At 38.3% G+C, this 21329-nt stretch overlaps 1 protein-coding gene across 1 annotated transcript; it reads left to right on the forward strand.

The window, feature by feature from the left end:
- The first annotated feature begins 3 nt into the window (after nucleotides 1-3).
- LOC115219768 (actin-related protein 10) lies at nucleotides 4-17758 on the forward strand. Its single transcript, XM_029790018.2, has 13 exons — nucleotides 4-213; nucleotides 2488-2557; nucleotides 4390-4469; nucleotides 6338-6446; nucleotides 7667-7774; nucleotides 8927-8994; nucleotides 10311-10387; nucleotides 11199-11234; nucleotides 12609-12688; nucleotides 13202-13275; nucleotides 14953-15034; nucleotides 15303-15504; nucleotides 17532-17758. The coding sequence occupies exons 1-13, from the start codon at nucleotides 149-151 to the stop codon at nucleotides 17642-17644; spliced, it is 1164 nt and encodes a 387-aa protein (XP_029645878.1). The 5' UTR covers nucleotides 4-148; the 3' UTR covers nucleotides 17645-17758.
- Nucleotides 17759-21329: the final 3571 nt, after the last annotated feature.

Consider the following 21329-nt stretch of genomic DNA (forward strand, 5'->3'; position numbering starts at 1 on the left):
AGACGGAAATTGCCGGGTTGTGCCGAACCGCTCGGTAAATGTCGGTAGAAACCGTCAATACGTAAATTGCCGAGTCCAACCGAATCGTTGTCCATGTCATTCTATCATGGCCGTCGTTTTCTAAGTTGGACCCGAAACCGACCCCGAAATGCCGTTATACGAGGCCTCTGTGTTCCCTGCTGTTATTTTTGACATCGGAACTGCATACACAAAGTAAGTTACAATATACTAGAAGTCCTTACCAACAAATCGTTTCCCTAATTCATTAAATCTCCACTTAAATCAGCTGCAAACGTTGATGGTAACGAAGTTAGCAATTTCCATTTTTGCGATTTTTCTATAAATATGAATCATTTCTAAACATCCGCTGCCATTCAAATACATTTTATTAAGTGTATCATAACTATAATTATATACTACAACTATCTGCATATGAGAATATATTTGTTAAATTTATGTTTAAAATTGCTTGGGTATATATATATATATATATATATATACACATCTGTACGTCTGTTATGAATTTACCGTTTCGTAGAAAACGTCACCAAGGAGATAAATTCAATCATTATCTAAAATCTGTGAGTTATTTCTGCGATGTCTGATTACATAAGACTTATTATTCAATAAATGACGTCAAACCGACAAAGACCTGAAAATCTAAGAACGCAGTTCTCTTCTGGCCTCCGGTCAACTGTTAGTTAGCAGATTATGGATACATAAGTGTAATCGGTCAATAGCTAGCCACCTCTACGCAGATCTGGGCGATCCTTCGGTATAGGTACCGGAAGTGGCTTTGTTTACATTTCTGAAGACAACAGAAACCCTTTTCTCCCACCCCTAACCCTAACACAAACCCTAACCCTCCCATATATATATTTAAAAAAAAACACTTTCTTGAAATGTATCCGGTACTTCTGGTACCTATACCGAAGTTACGCCATCGTAGGTGGTGAGGTGTAACAGACTGGACATACTGTATTACTTCCACTGTCCACTCTATTTCTATATGCTTGTTGATTCTGACTCGATCAGTGGATAAGGTCACTGTTCTTTTGCACCGAGTTCTAGTAATGTGCAGTCCAGCATTATGGGCCCCCAAGTGAAGAAGTGCTTTGGGACTCATCTTTTGTTTCAGTCATCAGACTACGCCCATGCAGGGGCACCTCAGTACTTATTTTATCGAACTCTTTTCCCGAATCGCTAAGTTACGGGGACGTAAACACACCAACACCTGTTGCAAGCGGTTGTCGGAGACAAAACACACATATATACACGGAAGTCTTCTTTCAGTTTCCGTCTACCAAATCCACTAATAAGGCTTTGGTCAGCCTGGGGCTATAGTAGAAGACACTTGCCCAAGGTACCACGCAGTGGGACTGAACCCAAAACCATATGGTTGGGAAGCTTCTTACCACGCCGCAACACCTGCGTCAATACTCAACATAGATGCACACACTTTTGCAGAGCTGTCGAGTTTGCTTGGCAACAAACTGGTGTTGCTAAGGCGGTACTAGCCCAGCAGTGTATTGAGGTAGTGTTCTGGGTTGCTCTGCTTGGAAGGGATTTTATATTTAGTGAAAAAGGGGCAGTAAGGTTTTAGATTTCCTGTGGCTATACATTATGCCCTTTGCATGTCCAGGTCACCTTCAATGAGTGTTTTTTTTTTGTTTTGTTGTATTCATGATCTCAAAATGCCTGGAATAAAGGCCAAAACGGAGGGAACTGAAGCTCACAGCCATTCCAATGGGTGTCTCTGTTCTGAAACCACTGGAACTGACCTTTTTGAAGTAAAAAAAAAGTTAGAGAAAAACGTGAAGAATACAAGATATGATATGAACAACATCAACCACGTCGTCTGCTAACTCTTTGTCCTTGCCTCTTTCATGTGAATGTTCTAAGCCATCAAAACCATCCTGATTCAGTGGAGGAACCATTCAATCCAAATGACATTGAAATTCTTGAACTTAAGAACAGCGAATGACAAGTGTTCTGAGTGGCATCTGTGATGCTGAGTAATGCAATGCTTTGAGTTGTTTGAAGTCCCTTTTTTTTTTTTTATTTGTTGTGGGGATATAGAGGCTGATGCAGGGTTCTTCCATAACACACTGTACTGAACAATTAGCATCAATTACAATCTCGACTGTACACATCACAACAACGAACCTATTCTCCAACATGAAGGAAGCATCCTTATCATATATTTCTTGAAAATTAATTACTAAAAATAACACAAAGTAGATGGGAAGTAGAGAGTACATACCCATCTAAGCTTGAGAACCCCCTACCCCTGCACGTCAGGGTAGACATCAGGAATATCAAGAAATTCAAAAACTTCAGGGCCTTATCTAATTGCAAGCATCTCATATAAAACACCTTGGTAGTTTGATAGTTGCTTTGTATAGTTGTTTGCAATTTGTAGTTTTTATCATAACATGACAAGAACTAATATTAAGTTGAAATTATATTTAATTTTGTGTTTTTCAGATGTGGCTTTGCAGGAGAGATGGGACCAAGATATATTATTCCTAGTCAAGTGAAAAACAGAAAGGGAGAGGTAAAGAGGGGTTTTTTTCTCTATTTTCTTCATGCAGAATATTGCAGATTTATTTAAATAGTTTGACTTTTTAAAAACATTTAATTCTGTCTGTTGCTGTTTATTTACTGATTGAAGCAGCAGAGAGGGGAATGTCATTCTTCAACCTTTTGTTGGTGGTGGCCAGTTGGAACACGTAATTAACAGCGCTAGGTTTACATTTGTGGAACATGAGACATGTGAATCTTTTATCGTATATGTATTTTGATCATTTGACTGTGGCCATGCTGGGGTATCACCTTGAAGGGTTTTAGTTGAACAAATCAAACCCCAGTACTTTTATAAGTATTTATTCTATCAGTCTGGCAAAAGCCAAACTGCTAAGTCACAGGGATGTAAACAAGCCAACACCAGTTGTCAAATGGTGGTGGGTAAACACGCACATACATTAAGGATGGATGTGTTCGGTAGGTAACAATTTTACTTTTCAGGTTTTGGCTCATGTTGTTAGTCACATCAGACTTCCACCATTGTGTGAACGCATGGAGTCCTGTGGAGAACTATAACATAAAGACCTCATCAATGATGAGAGAGAAGGATATGGGCTTGGACTTTATTTCTCTGTTGTGTATAAGCCTCACGGCCACAAATGTAGACTGATGTTTATGAGAATCAGGGTCGGCCACAATCCTGAGGAAGTGTTCAGCTTGATTATGGATGCTGCATTTATGAGATGCCTCTAAGGGTTGCATTTATAGTGTGATACCAGGTGTTACTCAATTCTGAAGCAAATGGAACAGAAGAAATAAAGAAATACCAAATTGAAGACATGTTTTGTTTTCTTTCATTCTACACACACACAAACACATAATGGTCTTCCACAGTTTCCCTCTACCAAATCCACTCACAACATTGGTCAGCCCAGGGATGTTGCAGAAGATGCCTGCCCAAAGTGCCATGTAGTGGGACTGAACTCAAGACCACATGCTTAGGAAGCAAACTTCTTACCCACACAGCCCTGCTTGCACCCTGAAGCCATGTTTGTGTTTCACAATGCTGTTGTTATTAATGGTATGAAACAAAACAAAACCACTACTACTTTTTGAAATTCTTTACTCAGAAGCACCAATATATATGCAGGCCATATAAGTGCAGGTGTGTGGCTCTGGTAAGAAGCTTGCTTCCCAACCACATGGTTCCGGGTTCAGTCCCACTGCATGGCACCTTGGGCAAGTGTCTTCAACTATAGCCTTGGGCCAACCAAATCCTTGTGAATGGTTTGGTAGACGGAAACTAGAAGAAGCCTGTTGTGTATATATATATATATATATATATGTTTGTATTTGTCCCTCCACCTTCTCTTGACAACCGATATTGGTGTTTACATACCTGTAAATTAGTGGTTCGGCAAAAGAGACCGATAGAATAAGTACTGGGTTTACAAAGAATAAGTCCTGGAGTTGATTCGTTCGACTAAAGGCAGTGCTCCAGCATGACCGCAGTCAAATGACTGAAACAAATAGAAGAATAAATTTTTTTTTTTTTGTTTTTGCCTTGATGTTTAAGTCCTCTGCCAATACTGAAAGATACACACACAGCACAATTTGTGTCTACCAAATTTTATTCACAACACATTGGTTCACCTACAGCTATGGTAGAAGACCCTTGCCTAATGTGCTGTGCTATAGTATTGAACCCAAAACTACTTGGTTGGCAATCATGCATTTTAACCATTCAGCCATAGGAAATATAATGTTTTCTATTTTCCAAATTCTGAGTATGTCATCATTTTTTAATTTTCTTGTAAATTATTAAAATAGATTTGTTTATTCTTTTGTTGTTTTATTTTTCAGACTCAAAATGTTTGGGATTATAAGAACAGCAAAGAACTTTACGAAAACCTGAAAGAATTTCTTAAGCATTTATATTTCAGGTTTGTATAAAAACTTTTCACTATTTCTTCCAAGATCAAATTTCACTTAGGATTAAGTGATGTCAGTATAATCAGTAATCCCTCACCATATCACGGTTTATTATTTAAACTTATGTTGATTCCTCCGTTGTGTTGTTTTGCATTTATAATAACTTACATATATATATACAAATTATTAAAATAATAAAAAATAATATACAGTACAGTACTGTTTCTACTTTGCACATTTTCACCTATCACAGGGAGTTTTGGAACATAACATCCATGATAGTCGATTCTCCCTGTTTCTCTCCTTGTTTTCTGTGTCCCTTTCTCTAGAAGAGCGTAGGCTCGAAATGTAAAAGACTTTTTATATTCCTGAGCGTTATACTAATACATCTGTTTGTTTTGTACACCACCTGTCTTCGTCTTTTGTTTTTTTTCCTTAAACTCTCCCTATATATATATATATATATATATATATATATATAGGTCATGAGAGGTAATGGTGTCAAGAAGACCCAAAGGTGCCAGGTATTGCTGAGTAAGTGCTATGGACAGACTATAGTTAAGCTCCAGGTTCGGTGATTATGTGAATGAGGAGTCCAATGTAGGTCATATATTAGCGTGCATATATACAAAAAAATTAACGGAAGGAGATAAAAATCCAAGGCTGTGAAAGATTTCAGAATATTTATAAAGAGAAGGTCTTACAGTTGTTTCTGGGATCAGGATAGTTTATATATCCCTTCATCGGAGACAGTACGAGAAAAAGGTTAAGCAATAGTTATTCTAGAATAACTATTGCTTAACCTTTTTCTCGTACTGTCTCTGATGAAGGGATATATAAAATATCCTGGAAACAGCTGTAAGACCTTGTAGTCTTTCACAGCCTTGGATTTTTATCTCATTCTGTTAATTATATATATATAAGAACAATATATTCCATAAAAGGAATTGATAGTGTTTCAATGAGAACCCAGAATGGATGCAGTGTTATGAAATGCATGTATTCTGTTATTCTGTCTCACATTTTCAAGGATTATATTCTTTACACATTCAATAATTTTCATCTCAAAAAGGAGAATGTAAAACCAAAACTATTAATTTTTAAAACAGGGGCAAAAAAATATAACACAAAACTTATTCAGTCCTTTGTTATTTACTTTTCAGAGTAAAAGAACTCCGGTTGTATCATCCCAATCATCAAGTGTCCATAGTTGATGCTGGCATGGGTTGGATGCTTTCCCAGTATCCAACAGGTCAAAGAACTGTGCCAAACCCTAATGTCTGCTTTGGCATGGTTTCTGTGACCGGATGCCCTTTCTAATGCCAACCACTTTACACTGTACTATTGGCTGCTTTTTTGTGTTCACTGGCATTAGTGAGGTCACCAGTTAACTTGCAAGACAAGACCCCTTGATTGAGCAGGGTGTAATATTGATGGAGGTGGCTTGTACAAGATGGGGAGAGGAGGGACAAAAACAGTTATCTTAAGATATATGGCTACCTCAGCTGGAAAAGGAAAGAAGATGGAGGTGATGAAGTGCCTGGATGTAATCTCAAGATACAAGAGGTTGAATGTGAAGTGGGTTGGGATAGGGGAACAGGTGAGAGGGATGAGAGGAATGTCTTCTATTTTGGAGTAATGAGTGAAGTCCCCATTAATCTTTTGCATTAGGATACTATTTTCGTTAGAGTATGGACAGTATTTGAGGGGCAGTTTGTTAAAATACTTCCTTAATTTGACCTCATAACTGGTCTTGTTTAATATCAATGGTCTGATAAAATCCCTTGCGCCACAGCAATAATTGCATTTTTCAATTCTTTCTAAGCTTGATTCCTATATTTGTAATTCTGTTTCCTTATTTCTTCTTTTATTCTTGCAGACACATTACTATGAAGTCTCAGGACCGAAGAGTTGTGGTTTGTGAATCCTTATTATGTCCTACAGTTTTCCGTGAAACTTTGGCCAAAGTTTTGTTCCAATATTTTGAGGTAAGATATAAAGCTTATAAGAATTCATTGCAGAGAATTATAATAGATATAAGAAGAGATTTATATAAACAAGTAAAAATTCACCATTAGTGATTTACAAATGGCTTATTTGTGCAAGTGTTGCCAATTGAAAGTTCTGCATATCAGATGCCAAGGTTGCAGAGGTCATCAGGAGACAATGGTTTTGGGGGACTTTTTCTCTGATGGTGAAGCAGTGCATTGCCTCTCCCCCAGTCGCTGGTGTGAGGCCCTACCTGCTGGATTGACTGGTTGATATTTAATCATAGCCATTTGATCTTAGATCCTTCATCTCATGATCATTAGCAAATGATTAAATTTGTCGAACCATGCAGGCATTAGGGACCTTACTCAACCACTGCTTGCTTCCAGTTGTCTTATCCGAAAGTGGTGGGATTTACACAAATAGGCAGAACAGTGCCTAACTTACATTGATGGAGATCTTGTGATGTTCAGCAATTGAGGAATGCCTCAAAATACAGCGACCGTCTTGTGTTGCATTGTTTGGCAATTTCAATAGGAAGAAATATGGAACAATTCATGAAAAAGACAAGGCGTAGATTAACTGGATTTTTAATGTGAGTTTGGAGAGAGAGAGACACTATGACTAATTTATATAGAAATAAAATTTATTTAAGTAATTATGAGTGTGTGTATGAGTATAAATATATATGTGTGTGTGTGTATATTTTTATATATATATATATATCATCATCATCATTGTGTAACGTCCGTTTTCCATGCTAGCATGGGTTGGACGGTTCGACTGCGGTCTGGGAAGCCAGGAGGCTGCACCAGGCTCCAGTCTGATCTGGCAGTGTTTCTACAGCTGGATGCCCTTCCTAACGTCAACCACTCCATGAGTGTAGTGGGTGCTTTTTACGTGGCACAGGTGCCAGGGGAGGCTGGCAATGGCCACGTACGGATGGTGCTTTTTACGTGCCACCGGCACAGTTGCCAGGGTAACATACACACACACATCATCATCATCATCATCTGTTAACACCCGTCATTTATGCTGGGTTGAATGATTTGATAGGATCCAGTGAACTGGAGAGCTGTGTTGGGCTCCAATGTCTGTCTCGGCATGGTTTCTATGGCTGGACACCCTTCTTAATGCCAACAACTTTACAGAGTGTACTCGGTGCTTTTCTTTCTCTGTTGTTTAATTGTTTATTTCTTTTTTTTTTCTCTTTTCTCAGGTTCCCTCTGTGTACTTTGTCCCTTCCCATCTTACACCCCTCTACACACTCGGTATAGGATGCGGTTTAGTTATGGATGTTGGCTACAAAGAAGCTTCTGTAATTCCTGTATCCTTTTTTTTGAATAACAAAAAAAAAAAAAAACCAAAAATTAGAATTCATCTTTTGTTTCAGGGATTAGACTGTGGCCATGCTGGGGCAGTCCCTTCAAGAGTTTACTCAAACAAATCAACTTCAGTAAAGGAAATTGAGCCGACAGAAACTGTGCAGATATTCATTGGATGATTTCTACTTCGTCTTTGGGATGGGAGACATGATACGTCAACTTGTTTACCTTGGATGCCTTGAGCAATATTCTCTTTGTTGCAAGCATTATAACCCTAGGCCTCTCCTATAGGGATACCTCATTATCTTGATTTGCTGCTCTCTGCAACACACAAGTTGTGGCTTACCCACCTCCACCACCTCTCCCGCCCAATCTCCAGAACTCTGTCACAAGGTCCAGTCTTTATTTCAGCATGGTGTTTTACATACCTTAGAGCTGTGTCAGTGGAAATTGTAGGGACAACACCCTTAAGAAAAAGGGAGAAAAAGCAAAATTACCGAAGCATTGATGAGAATTCAAAACCAACAGGAGAGAATCAGGAAAGAATGCCTAGGGTTGAGAAGAAGAGTGCAGGAAAGTTGTCAATGACCTGGGTCCTTTCAGGAGCAAGGGGCTGGGGTAAAGCTTCTTCAGGACTGGAGTCTCTGCAAATGTCATGGGCGCCACTACTCTCCTTTTGTTGGTTAAACCATAGAAACAAATGTTCTGGTTGATTGAAATTAGTTGATTCCAATATTCCTGTGATCTTATTACTCCATCATGTCCCTTAAGGTAAGAGACATCCTTGTGTTTTACTCCAATGGAGCAAACGTTGTTGCCTGAAGAACCTTGTGACCCTCCAGTCTGGAATAATTTCTCTTAATACAGTCGTTCGCTGCATTGCAAAAGTGTTGCATTCCTGAAAAATCTTGCTGTATTCCCTTGTCATTCATTTCCATGTGAAATAGAATTGAAAGGAAACTTATAGAATTCCATGTTGTGGCAAGGTTTATCAGGAACATCCACTTTCAAAAATGAGAGGAAGTCTGTGATGTGGATGGGGTGGTGTTTAATTCTTCCTCACCTTTTTTATGTTTGTGTGTTTTCTTGCTCTTCTTCAAATTTTCAGGGCGAAATACTTTTCAGGTACAAACAATCCTTAACAACTGATTCAGATTTATGAATGGACACCAGTTTTGAGGGGTCTTCAAATATTACCATTGGCTGGTAAAGCTATTCATGAGTAAGTTCTTCGTTTTGGAATATTGGTAAATGTTGTTACAGAGCTTAAAAGGAAGAGCTATACTTGTTATTGGAATTTTGGTAAAAGCTTATAGAGCTTTGAAGGAAGTTACTTAAATTATAGATCAATCCTAAAAATATTTCCATAACACTTCTTTCATTGACCCTGCAGACAATAAAAAGCTCACTTTTATTTCCAGTGTGATTTGAACTTGGGACTATAACAAATGAAACTAGATACATTTATGGGTGTGTGAAGTTGTTGCTTAGTCCCAAATCATCCCTGATTGAGCAGGTCCATAACTGAAGTCCTTCCAGCCATGACTATCTCTCATGATCTTAGGATAATCTAGAACTACATTGTTATCCAATGTGACCATCCTTTTTTAAGACGGTACAGTTTGACTTGAAGGAGATTTGGTTCCTATTTCTAGCAAGTTGAGTGACTATGTAGAGGTTCCCTCTTTGACTTGCACTCTTTTTTAGTCAATAAAGTTGGTAGAGCATCAAACGACCTACATTGTGGTCTTTAGTTATGTCCTTTTATATTCTGAATTCACCTTTGCCTTTCATCTTCCTGGAATTAATAAAACTAAAGAACAAGTGGACCTTCCCCTTCTTCTCAGTCCCAGAATTTTTCTCAGTCCTCTCATTCAGTCATATCAACAAGAAAAAAAAAGCCCTGGGTCAGTTTCATTGTCTATATACCTCTGCACTAAATATGTGTCCTTGTGCCTGTGTTAGAAATTATTGTAAGCTGACTTTGCCTTTCAGGGTTGATAAAATGGGTACCAACTGAGTACTGGGATTGATGTAATCAACAGGCTCCCTTCCCACAAATTTCAGTCCCTGTGCTTATAGTAGAAAAAAAAATTATTATTTTAAAGTCAGAGGATTAACAGAATTGTCAGGGCATCTGACAAAATAGTTTGCAGTATTTGTTTTGAGTTCAAATCCCTCTGAAATCAGTTTTGCCTTTCTTCCTTTCAGATATTGATAAATTTCCAGACATGGATTGGGATGAATTTATTCAGCTAAACCCTTTTTTAGGTCTTGTTTTGCCTCTATTGAAAATTATTATTAATTAGGCTGGTACAGTAGAAATTATTAAGTATTGAACTAAATAGTATTTAGTTACATTCCACTACATCCTGGGTTAGTAAAAAAAAACATATCAGTTATCTACTGGGGTCAATTCAATTGATGTATGTTGCCCTTACGAATCTGTATCCTTCTGTTGTTGTTGTTGTTTATATTGAAACAGTTTATTCTGATTTGGTCTGTTTTTAAATGCCATTCACCATGGATGTATTTCAGAAATTTGAGGGTCCTTCTGGAAAATTCTAATAACCAAGCTGGAAACGATAAAGCTGCTGTGAAGAGGCCACCAGTGGGTAAGTTTGCTCTCTCCGTGAAACACTATCGGCTCCTTTGTTGTGGCCAGGCTGTTGCACTCATGAGTTTGATTCCCAGACTGAGTGGCATTTTATGTCCTTGAGCAAAATGCTTCCTTCCTTGCATTGCTCCAGTTCACTCAAATGTAAATGGGCAACCTTGATATGGCCTCAACATCCTATCGGGGGTGGGTGGGTGTGTGCATAACTTAGCTGTTCAGCAAAATATATAAATAATATAAAAACAGATAAAACAAGTGTTAGTCGTAAAAAATAAATGCTGGTGGTGATAGGGTTTGATCTGTTTGAGTGAAGCCTTTCAAGGTGGTGCTCCAGCATGGTTCCACTTCAATAACAGAAGCAAGAAAACAAAAGAGAAACAAGATAAGTACTGACACAGATATTTAATGTCTCTCCTGGCAAGTAAAGTGAGACCACAGCCATAGACTATATCAGTGTGCCATAACCAGCCCATTTAAAAGCACCCTTGAATCATTGGGCAATACACTGCACTTGAGAAGACCTGTTGAGTCAAGTAAAATCAAAATGGAAATTGTAGTTGTGACCGATGCCGGTGGCACGTAAAAAGCACCAACTACACTCTCAGAGTGGTTGGCATTAGGGAAGGGCATCCAGCTGTAGAAACCTTGCTAGATCAGATTGGAGCCTGGTGCAGCCTTCTGGCTTCCCAGACCCCCCAGTCAAATCTTCCAACCCATGCCAGCATGGAAAGTGAATGTTAAACGATGATGATGATGTGCATGTCCTTCTCTTCATTCACATAATGGTTTCTGTTTCTTCACTGTTCTAGATGACCTCACAGAAGAGGTTTTGGAAGACATCAAAGGTAATTTACATTTTTTTTTAAAGTTTTGCTTTCATATTTTACTCTTTTGTTATTGTATTTTTTTTAATTTTGGAAATAAGGAAGAACTCAGTAAAGTAACTTTATTAAAATAGTGTTTGATCATAAATAAATAAAAAAATTTTGCTGGAATCATGTTTGGAACCCAGGAGAAGTCTCATGTGGGTTGCAAAAGGGTTATCATCATCATATTCTTTGAACCCTTGGAATGTAAGTTTGTTGATGCTTCCAACCTAAAGAACATATGGCCCTTTTTATTTATGAAATAAAAAAAAAATTAAAAAAAAGAAAGAAAAGCAAAAATAAGGTTGTTATTATTTAAAATTCTGTTAAAATTATTTTCAAAAGCCTGTACAATGCAAGTTTGAAATAAAGGATTGAAAACTTAAATAAAATAAAATAAAACAAAACAAGCACCTTACACCTGTACTTTATATATGCTTATATTTTGGTGTTAAAAGCCCTTTATCAAGAGAAAATGGAGGATGGTGGTGAACTGCTGTCTTTTACACAGATATACAAGTTGGGTTTTGAGGCAGTGACATGTCTAGGTTGGTCTCATAATAGCAAATCAGGTTCTTGTAATTGATGCCTGCTTATTAAATAGATTTATTGGATTAATGAGGTTAACTTCCTTAATCCTTAAATGATCAATGTTCTATTCTGTGGCTTTCAGAGTGTTCATGATGATTTATTCTTTAAAATGCCTGAATCTCAATACACTAAGAAAAAAATTTTCTTGAAAATAATAGGAGCCAGCATGGCTGTGTGGTAAAGAAGCTTGCTTTGCAACCATGAGGTTATAGGTTCAGCATCACTGCATGGTACCTTGGCTCCAGCAGCAACCAATGCCGTGTGAGTGAATTTAGTAGATGGAAATTGTGTAGAAGCCCATCGTATTTATGTGTGTGTGTGTGTCCCACTATCACTGCTGTTTGACTACTAGTGTTGGTTTGTTTATGTTCCCGTTTGGCAAAAGAGAGTTATAGAACGAGTACCAGATTTTAAAAGATGAAAAAGGAGTACTGGTGTTGATTTGTTTGAGTAAATCCTCCGGGGCAGTGCTCCAGCATGGCCACAGCCCAGTGACTGAGACAAACAAAAGATGAAAGATTGGTTGGCAGAATTGTTAACAATTCAGCTAGCTGGCAATGCTAAGTGGCATTTCAATCATCTTAACATCCTGAGTTGGCCTGTATCAATCTCATCCACCTTATAAATACAAATAATCAGACCTTCAGGATTATTCAAAAGAAATAATCTTTTCCATTCACACTGAATATCGTTTTTTTTTTGGTTTATTATAGTTTTATTTTATTTCCTCTATTTTGTTGTCTTTTTTTCTTCTTTTTGCAGTTCGTTGCTGTTTTGTCACAAATATTAACCGAGCAAAGCAAATATTATCAGTCTACTGTGGGAAAGAAGATTCAAGCAAGGTTTCTATTTTATTCTTTGTAAATCTTCCTACAAGTTAAAACGCATGCACACACACACACACACACTCTGGACAAGTTTCTTTCAGTTTCTCTCTACCAAATCCACTCGCAAGGCTTGTTTGGTCAGCCTGGGGCTAAAGTTGAAGACACTTGCCCAAATTGCCCTGCTTCTGTATCGATTTCCAATTGTTTCATCTACACAGCCTTGTAATAGAGTGGACCTTGCTAAAGGCCATACATTGGTGATGAATTCAGTCGACCAATAAGCTTCTGCAAAACTTCCATCTATTGAATAAGGCTTTGGATATTTATGTGAAAGAAAGCCAAGTTTTATATGTGAAGGGACACAACTTGGACAGAATTAAATATCTCCAACCATTTTTCTTTGTGATGCACAGATTTTGTTCACCCAAAACACGCACCCACAAACATACATGCAGCAAACTACTTTTGTTCTATCATTTATTTGTCAAACCCTCCTTTTTATTGTCACTACATATTTTTCTTTCCCAGTTGCCGCCTTCACCACCTGATGTGGAATACCCATTCAATGGGGACAGTTTCCTGCATATCAGTGGAAGAGTGAGGTAAGTTTTTTCAGTGAAACCTTGTAACTTCACTGAATAATAACAGCTGAACATTAATAGAAATGTGTCTTTACAGAAGACTGGAAACAAAAGGACACTGCTTGTGCGACAGTGACACTCCTTTATAACGACCATGTGATGTCAAGATGAAACTCAAACATTCACACACACACACATGATGTCCTCCTATCTGTTTTTGTCCAGAAGGCTTAGGTCATCACTCAGGACTACAATGCAAAACACTTACCCAAGACGCCATGTAATGGGACTGAACTCGGAGCCATGTGGTTGGGAAGTGAACTTATTAACCGTGCAACCATACCTCATCATCGTCGTTTAACATCCGCTTCCCATGCTGGCATGGGTTTGACTGCGGGCTGGCAAGCCAGAAGGCTGCACCAGGCTCCAATCTGATCTGGCAAGGTTTCTACAGCTGGATGTCCTTCCTAATGCCAACAACTCTGAGAGTGTAGTGGGTGCTTTTTATGTGCCACCAGCATGTGGGCCAGTCAGTCGGTACTGACATCAACCACGCTTAAATGGTGCTTTTCACGTGTCACTGGCATGGGACCAGTCAGCCTTGTCTTCTATAAAATGGTATCTCTTTTGGAGTGAAATATTTAACTCCTCAACTTGATGCTCATAAAATCAGAACTATGCACTGGTTTGTCCAGAGTCTTTGATGCCCCTAGAAGTATTTTTAACCACCTCTGCATTGTATATTTACAATTTATTTTTGAATGTCTTTCACTATTGTATGGTATTCTTTGACAACTTTGGAAAAGGCAGTGGAACTAAATGTATATATAATGGAACTATTGTATTTACTTGTGCATCGTCATCACCCTCATCATTTAAGAGGTGTTTTCTGTGCTGTCATGGGTTGGACGCTTTGACCAGAGCTGGCAAATCAGGGAGCTGCACCAAGTTCTAATTGTCTGTTTTGGCATGGTTTCTACAGCTGGATGCCGTTCCTAATGCCAACCACTTTTCAGAGTCTATTGGGTGCGTTTTTCTATGTGGGACCAGCACAGGTGCTTCATGCATGGCACCAGCACTAGTGTCATGTGGTACCAGCATGGGTGCTTCATATGTGGCACTGGCACAAGTATCGTGTGGCACCAGGCCAAAATTGTTAGGAAGTTGCTAGTATTTTACTTGAGTGGAACAGGACAAAACATATTGATATTTTAGGTAGAAAAAGTGTGTTTGTGGGGATCGCACTGTCCTTGAATATTCATGCCAGTACCAAAGAGCTTGACTGCCATATTTTCTGATTATGTTCTGACTTATTCTTGGTGTATGTGTGTTTGGCATATGGCTTAGTGGTTAGGATGTTGCACTCAAAATTGTAAGATCATGGTTTCGATTCCCAGATCAAGCAGTGTGTTGTGGCCTTGAGCAAAAATGGTCCAGTTCACTCAGCCGTAAATGCTATCCAACAATAGCCGGGAAATTAACCGTGTGATGGAATGTTGTAATCTCAATTACTTAGACACTCTGGAAATTGAGTTAAGCTATGGCCTTTTGAGTCCTAGGGGCTCATGGTAGACCCTAGCTTATGTGTATTTTCTTTTATTCTTCTGTATTTCTTGTAATTTTTATTTTTTTGCTGGGTTCCATTCAAGATTTTGTCACATGTCCCATTCCTGTCTTTCTTTGACCTTTTCTTTTCAGAGAGGAGGCTTGTGAAGTTTTGTTTGAGCAGGATAACGAGGAGATGTCGTTATCAACTATGATCTTGGATTCTTTAATTAAGGTAAGAGATCAGCTTCCATCAGCTAAAGCACATACAATGAGCTTCTTTCTGTATCCATCTACCAAATCCTCTTGCAAGAGTTTGGTAGGCTTTGCAATAGAACTGAACCCAGAGAAATCTCTTTTTGTTCACTTTATCACACACACACACACACACACACGCGCGTTCCAATGTGTATTTTTAATATTGGTTGATACATTTAATTTTGATTGCTAAAGTATGTTTTGAATTTATATTTCACTAATGGCTTAAAATTCTAATTTTGTAGTGTCCAATTGATACGCGTCGTGAATTAGCTGAAAACCTTATCCTCACAGGCGGAACTTGTCAGTTACCTGGGTTTTATAGTCGACTCCAGAAAGAACTTTATGACCAATTAAGCAAACCAAGATACTCTGAGAAGCTAAAAATTCAAACTTTTAAGTTCCACCAGCCACCTTGCATCGAAAACTATACTGCTTGGCTGGGAGGTACGGACACTAATCCTATTTTTGCTTATATTATCTTCTTATATTCTGTAAATTATTAGAAGTCTCTTTGTTGTGAGATTTACTGTTTTATGGCTATATGATATTTGTGTTTCATGGAAGTAACTGAATTCCTTTCGAGCATTGGGCCTCACAGAGGCAAAGTGACTGAGTTCCTTTTGAGCGCTGGGCCTCACAGAGGCAAAGTGGCTGAGTTCCTTTTGAGCGTTGGGGCTCACAGAGGCAAAGTGACTGAGTTCCTTTTGAGCATTGGGCCTCACAGAGGCAAAGTGACTGAGTTCCTTTCGAGTGTTGGGCCTCACAGAGGCAATGCTCAAGATCTTTGGCATTATGTCATGCTTGAGAAGAAAACCTATCAAGCCAAGCAAAATTGCAGTTGTGGCAGATACTGGTGTAATGCAAATGGCATGTAAAAGCACCCATTACACTCTTGGAGTGGCTGACATTAGGAAGGGCATTCAACCATAGAAAAGTATGCCAAATCAGACTGGAGTCTGGTGAAGCCTCCTAGCTTGCCAGCCCTGGTCTAACTGTCCATCCCAGGCTAGCATAGACAACAGACAGTAAATGATGATGATGATGATTGCCATGCAAAAAGCACCCAGTACACTCTAATGTGGTTGATGCTAGGAATGGCCTCCAGCTATAGAAATCATGCCATTCACAGACAACTGGAGCCTTGTGTGGCTTCCAGCCTTACCAGCTCCTCCCAAGTTATCCAACCCATTGGCAGCATCGAAAACAGACATTGAATGACAATGATGAAGATGATAATTATATTTTTGGTGTGTGATCCTTGTCAAACATTTCAAATGTTTATTTTTCATATTTCTTGGCAGCAAAAATATATTTGTAAGTTTGATTTGAAGTTCTATGTTAAACCAGTAATCTCTCAAATCAACATCTAACGTCCACTTTTTCATGCTGGCATGGGTTAGGGTTAGGCAGATTTCGTATGGCTGGATGCCCTTGCTGTTGCCAACCCTTGCTTGTTTAGAAGCAAGCTAATGTTTTCTAAGGCTAGACATGTTTTCTACAGAAAGCTGAAAACGAGACAGCCATCATGTGATGTCAAGACACACAAACACAGCTTCAGCCACAGTCTTGGATCAACCAAATCCTTGTGAGTGGATTTGACAGACAGAAGCCCTTTCTGTATTTATGTTCATTTAATCATGGATGGACTTAATCACTTGATCTTACTTGTACTTGTGGCGACATTCACCCAGGGCGGGTTGAGTTGGCTTCTTTTACCACCCTCGAGGCATCTCGAACCATGGCAGCCCACGCACGACGGTCCTGCGCCAGTTCACTGGAGATAGCGAGCCAGTCACGGTTCCATCGGCGCAGGCCGACCACCTGCGGTCCTGTGAGCACGTTAATGCCAGTTGGAAAGTGGAGTTGGGAGAAGGACATCACGGCTCAGTTCGCCCACCGGACGCCTACATCCCCTCCTCACCGTGGTGGGGACGCTGACAACGGGTAGTGTCAGAGCTATGCCGTCGGGAACTTCGGTTCCTGGTAGGGCTACCCAAGGCGGATTGGTCTGACATCAAGTGGTATTAGGGCCACAACCCGGCAGACGGGGCTCTAGTGAAAATGCTCGGAGTGTCTGTTTCGGCAACTGATGGCTCCTCGGTCATTCTGTCCCTGCATCTGCTGACAATCTGCGGCAAACAGGATGTCTCTACATGCGGGATTGTTGGGGACCACTTGTGAAATCCACATATTTCCACGAAACTTCTAATCACTTGATAAATGCAGACCAATCAAATGACTGACAAAATGGTCAGGTTGATGTGATTGACTCAAAATACCTTGAATTTGGTGCCTCAGCAAGAAGCAGACCAAACTCTGGAACAAATAAAAGAGTGTTTTTCTTTTTCTTTTTTTTAAGACCTGTTATAAAAGAAAACAAGACAAACACCTTCAATGTTTGTGTTTGAAATTTCTGTTTATTTCTCATTTATCTGATGTATATTATAATCTTAACGTATTTTATATTCTAGGAGCAATTGCTGGTGCTATGATAACCTTACCTGGCCGTTCTGTGTCTCGTGAAAGCTTTATGGAAAACAATACTTTACCAGACTGGTGTAAGCTTCTGGAGAAAACCGAGTAACTCTTTCAACAGAAACTAGACTTCTTTCTGGCTGTTGTCTTTCTGTCATAATGTCAATATAGAACAATGAAAAATGCTTTCATTAGCAACAACAACTCATAACAGCATGGGGAACAACAACAATAACAAAACCCTTTAAACATAAAAGAGTATGAAATGCTTGGCAGTTTATTTCTACTGGCAACATTTAGTCTTATGTTATTACTATAAAGGCCCAACTTTATTTATTTTTTTTTGTTCTGTGAATGCTTCCTGGGTTGGTAGGTGGGGCTGGGTCCTCCTGCTTATAATTATTTTGAAGGGATTATTGTCTTGGTAAACATAAATCGTTTAACTGTTGAACAAATAAATCCTATGGCTACATGTAGCGGATAATCTTTATCCTCTTTGTACATTTACAAAGGTGTGCTCTTATATAAGTGTGTGCATAATACATACATACACACATACACACATATATATATATATATGCTGTGTGCATGTAATAAATATCTGTGTGTGTATATATATATATATGCTGTGTGTGTGTAATAAATATGTGTGTGTATGTATGTATGTATGTATGTATGATGTATATACATATATATATGTATGTATATATGATGTATATGTATGTATATGTGATGTATATATATATCTATGTATATATATGAAATATATATATGTATGTATGCATATATATGAAATATATATATATATATTATATATATATGCTGTGTGCATGTAATAAATATCTGTGTGTGTATATATATATATATGCTGTGTGTGTGTAATAAATATGTGTGTGTATGTATGTATGTATGTATGTATGATGTATATACATATATATATGTATGTATATATGATGTATATGTATGTATATGTGATGTATATATATATCTATGTATATATATGAAATATATATATGTATGTATGCATATATATGAAATATATATATATATATATATGTAGATGGCATGTGAAGAGAGAGTGTGTGTGTGTGGTGTGTGTGTGTATGACAATCCAGGGTTGTGTAATCTAGGTTTACAAAAGTTCACAGTGATGATAATATTTTTGTGATTTCATTTCACCCTTGAATATAAACATGAAATGTCCTTGGTTTCTGTTTAAGTAATTCCGTTGCTTTCAAATGCTCTTTGTTACTCAATTCTGCTTATTTATTTCTTGCCTCTATTCCCCCCCACATTCCCTTCCACCTTCAGCCTACAAAGCTTCTTTTAACCTTCATCTTGTTAACTCAATGGTTATATGAACAACAGTTATGATGCTAAAATTCCAAATTGTTTTCAAACCATTTCTGCAGCTACAGTGAATACTTCAACGAGGAAGCCACTACAAGGTTGTTCAGTCTGTAAGAAATTGCAGCTAAATCTTCCTCAAATTGCGACCAAACATCTTAAAAATATAAAATGAAGAAAAATATGTTTATATTGGTTAATGTGGTCTGAACAAATAAATATACTCTGTTATATGTATTGAGTACTCTTTGTCCTATTTATCTATTTACAAAGATGTGTGTGTTTGTATAGGTGTTGATTGGGACTTTTTTTCATCTGACAGCTTATTTCTCAGCTTGACTTATTCAGTAACTCATCGGGTGAAGAGGTCTAAGTCAACACATTTAGAAAATTCAGGCCTTGTGCCTAGAATAGAAAAGAATAAATTTGACTCTACTCCCAGTATTGTCCCTCATGTCAGTAAATATTTATTAAACTTGCTTTAAAATAATGAGTTTGTACATGCGTATGTGTGTGTGTGTGTATATACATACATACAGTAATCCCTCGACTATCGCGAGTGTTCTTTCAAAACTCCTCTGCGATAGGTGAAAATCTGCAAAGTAGAAACAGTACTGTACTGTATATTTTTTTTTATTATTTTTATAATTTCTATATATTTATTCTGTTATAAATGCAAAACAACACAATGGAGGAATCGACGTAAACTTAAATAATAAAACGTGAAAAGGTGAACTGCAATATGGCGTGGGGATTACTTTTACAATTAAAGTTTCAATTTAAAATTTAAACGTTGCATATTGGGTATGTCTTTAGTAGTATGTCAACAGAAGCATGTTCACTACCTATGGTTACCTGGCATCATCCACAGTAATTGCACAGTCGTTACTGAGTTTATGTTAGGAATTCCTCGGTGTGTGTTGAATACAGTAGAAACAATGGCCACCGAAGATGGAGCATACAGGAAACTTTATTTATCACGACGTCTGTTTCGAGACATCCTGCATCGTTCCCTCAGGGATAGGAAACTATGCTTTGACTCCTTGTGGGGTGCATCGTAATTGTATAGTTTCCCATCTGCAAGGGAGCAATGGAGGATGTTTCGAAACAATTGTTGTGATAAATGAAGTTTCCAGTATACTCTATGTTGCATATCCAATGTTTCTACGATATACATATTATATAAAATCATGAAAAAACAAGAGAAATATGATAAAATTTATTTTACCATTAGAAATACTTATAATATATTTCTTGTTATTTATAGTTTTATAAATCGTGCTGAATCTCCCCGAGAAATATGTTAAGGGTACACGTGTCTGTGGAATGCTCAGCCACTTGCTCGTTAATTTCATGAACAGGCTATTCTGTTGACTGGATGAGCTGGAACCCTCGTCGTTGTAACTGACAGAGTGCCATAGTAAACTGAAGGATAACTTCAAGCATTGTAATATTGGCCTCAACTCTTGGGAAAACCTTGCCGAAAAAAGCAAAACAAATGGGGAATTATTGTTTTAAAATGGTTCTAAGTGAGCAGAAAGGAAATGTGAGAGAGAGGGGGAAGCAAGAAACCAGAAAGAAAGTGGGGAATAAAAGATAGAGTAAGAGTCTCTTTTACTTGTTTCAGTCATTTAACTGTGGCCATGCTGGAGCACCGCCTTTAGTTGAGCAATTCAACCCCAGGACTTATTCTTTGTAAGCCTAGTACTTATTCTATCAGTGTCTTTTGCTGAACCGTTAGGTTACTGGGATGTAAACACAGCCAGCAATGTTGGGGGGGGGGGCAAACACAGACACGTGCACACATACATATATACGACGGGCTTCTTTTAGTTTCCGTCTACCAAGTCCACTCACAAGGCTTTGGTCGGTCCAAGGCTATAGTAGAAGACACTTGCCCAAGGTGCCATGCAGTGGGACTGAACCCGGAACCATGTGGTTGGTAAGGAAGCTACTTACCACACAGCCCCTCCAAAATCTGAAGAGGCATTGAAAATGTTCTGTTTCAAATGATTTTGATTTTGGTGATTTTAGTTTTGTAACATGCAGCAAAGCAGGGTTTGTTTCCTATTTCAGTCAGAACCATAAAGTGTCTTTTACATCCTGGCCAATGCTCAGCTGATGATCAAAGCAAAGATCCCAAGTTGTGGAAACCTCATCTGATGTTTATGACAGGAAAGTCCATTGTATAGTTTGGTATTAACTGTATCTCAGTACAGCATGTAACTAGGAACAGGTGTGGCAGTGTGGTAAGAAGTTTGCTTCTCAACCACATGGTTCCAGGTTCAGTCCCACTGCATGGCACCTTGGGAAAGTGTCTTATACTATAGCCCCTGACAGACCAAAGCCTTGTGAGTGGATTTGGTTGATGGAAACTGAAAGAAGCTTGTTGTGTATATATGTGTGTCTGTGTTTGTCCCCCATCACTTCTTGACAACTGGTGTTAT

The sequence above is a fragment of the Octopus sinensis genome, linkage group LG15, assembly GCF_006345805.1.
Source record: "Octopus sinensis linkage group LG15, ASM634580v1, whole genome shotgun sequence".
Lineage (NCBI taxonomy): Eukaryota > Metazoa > Mollusca > Cephalopoda > Octopoda > Octopodidae > Octopus > Octopus sinensis.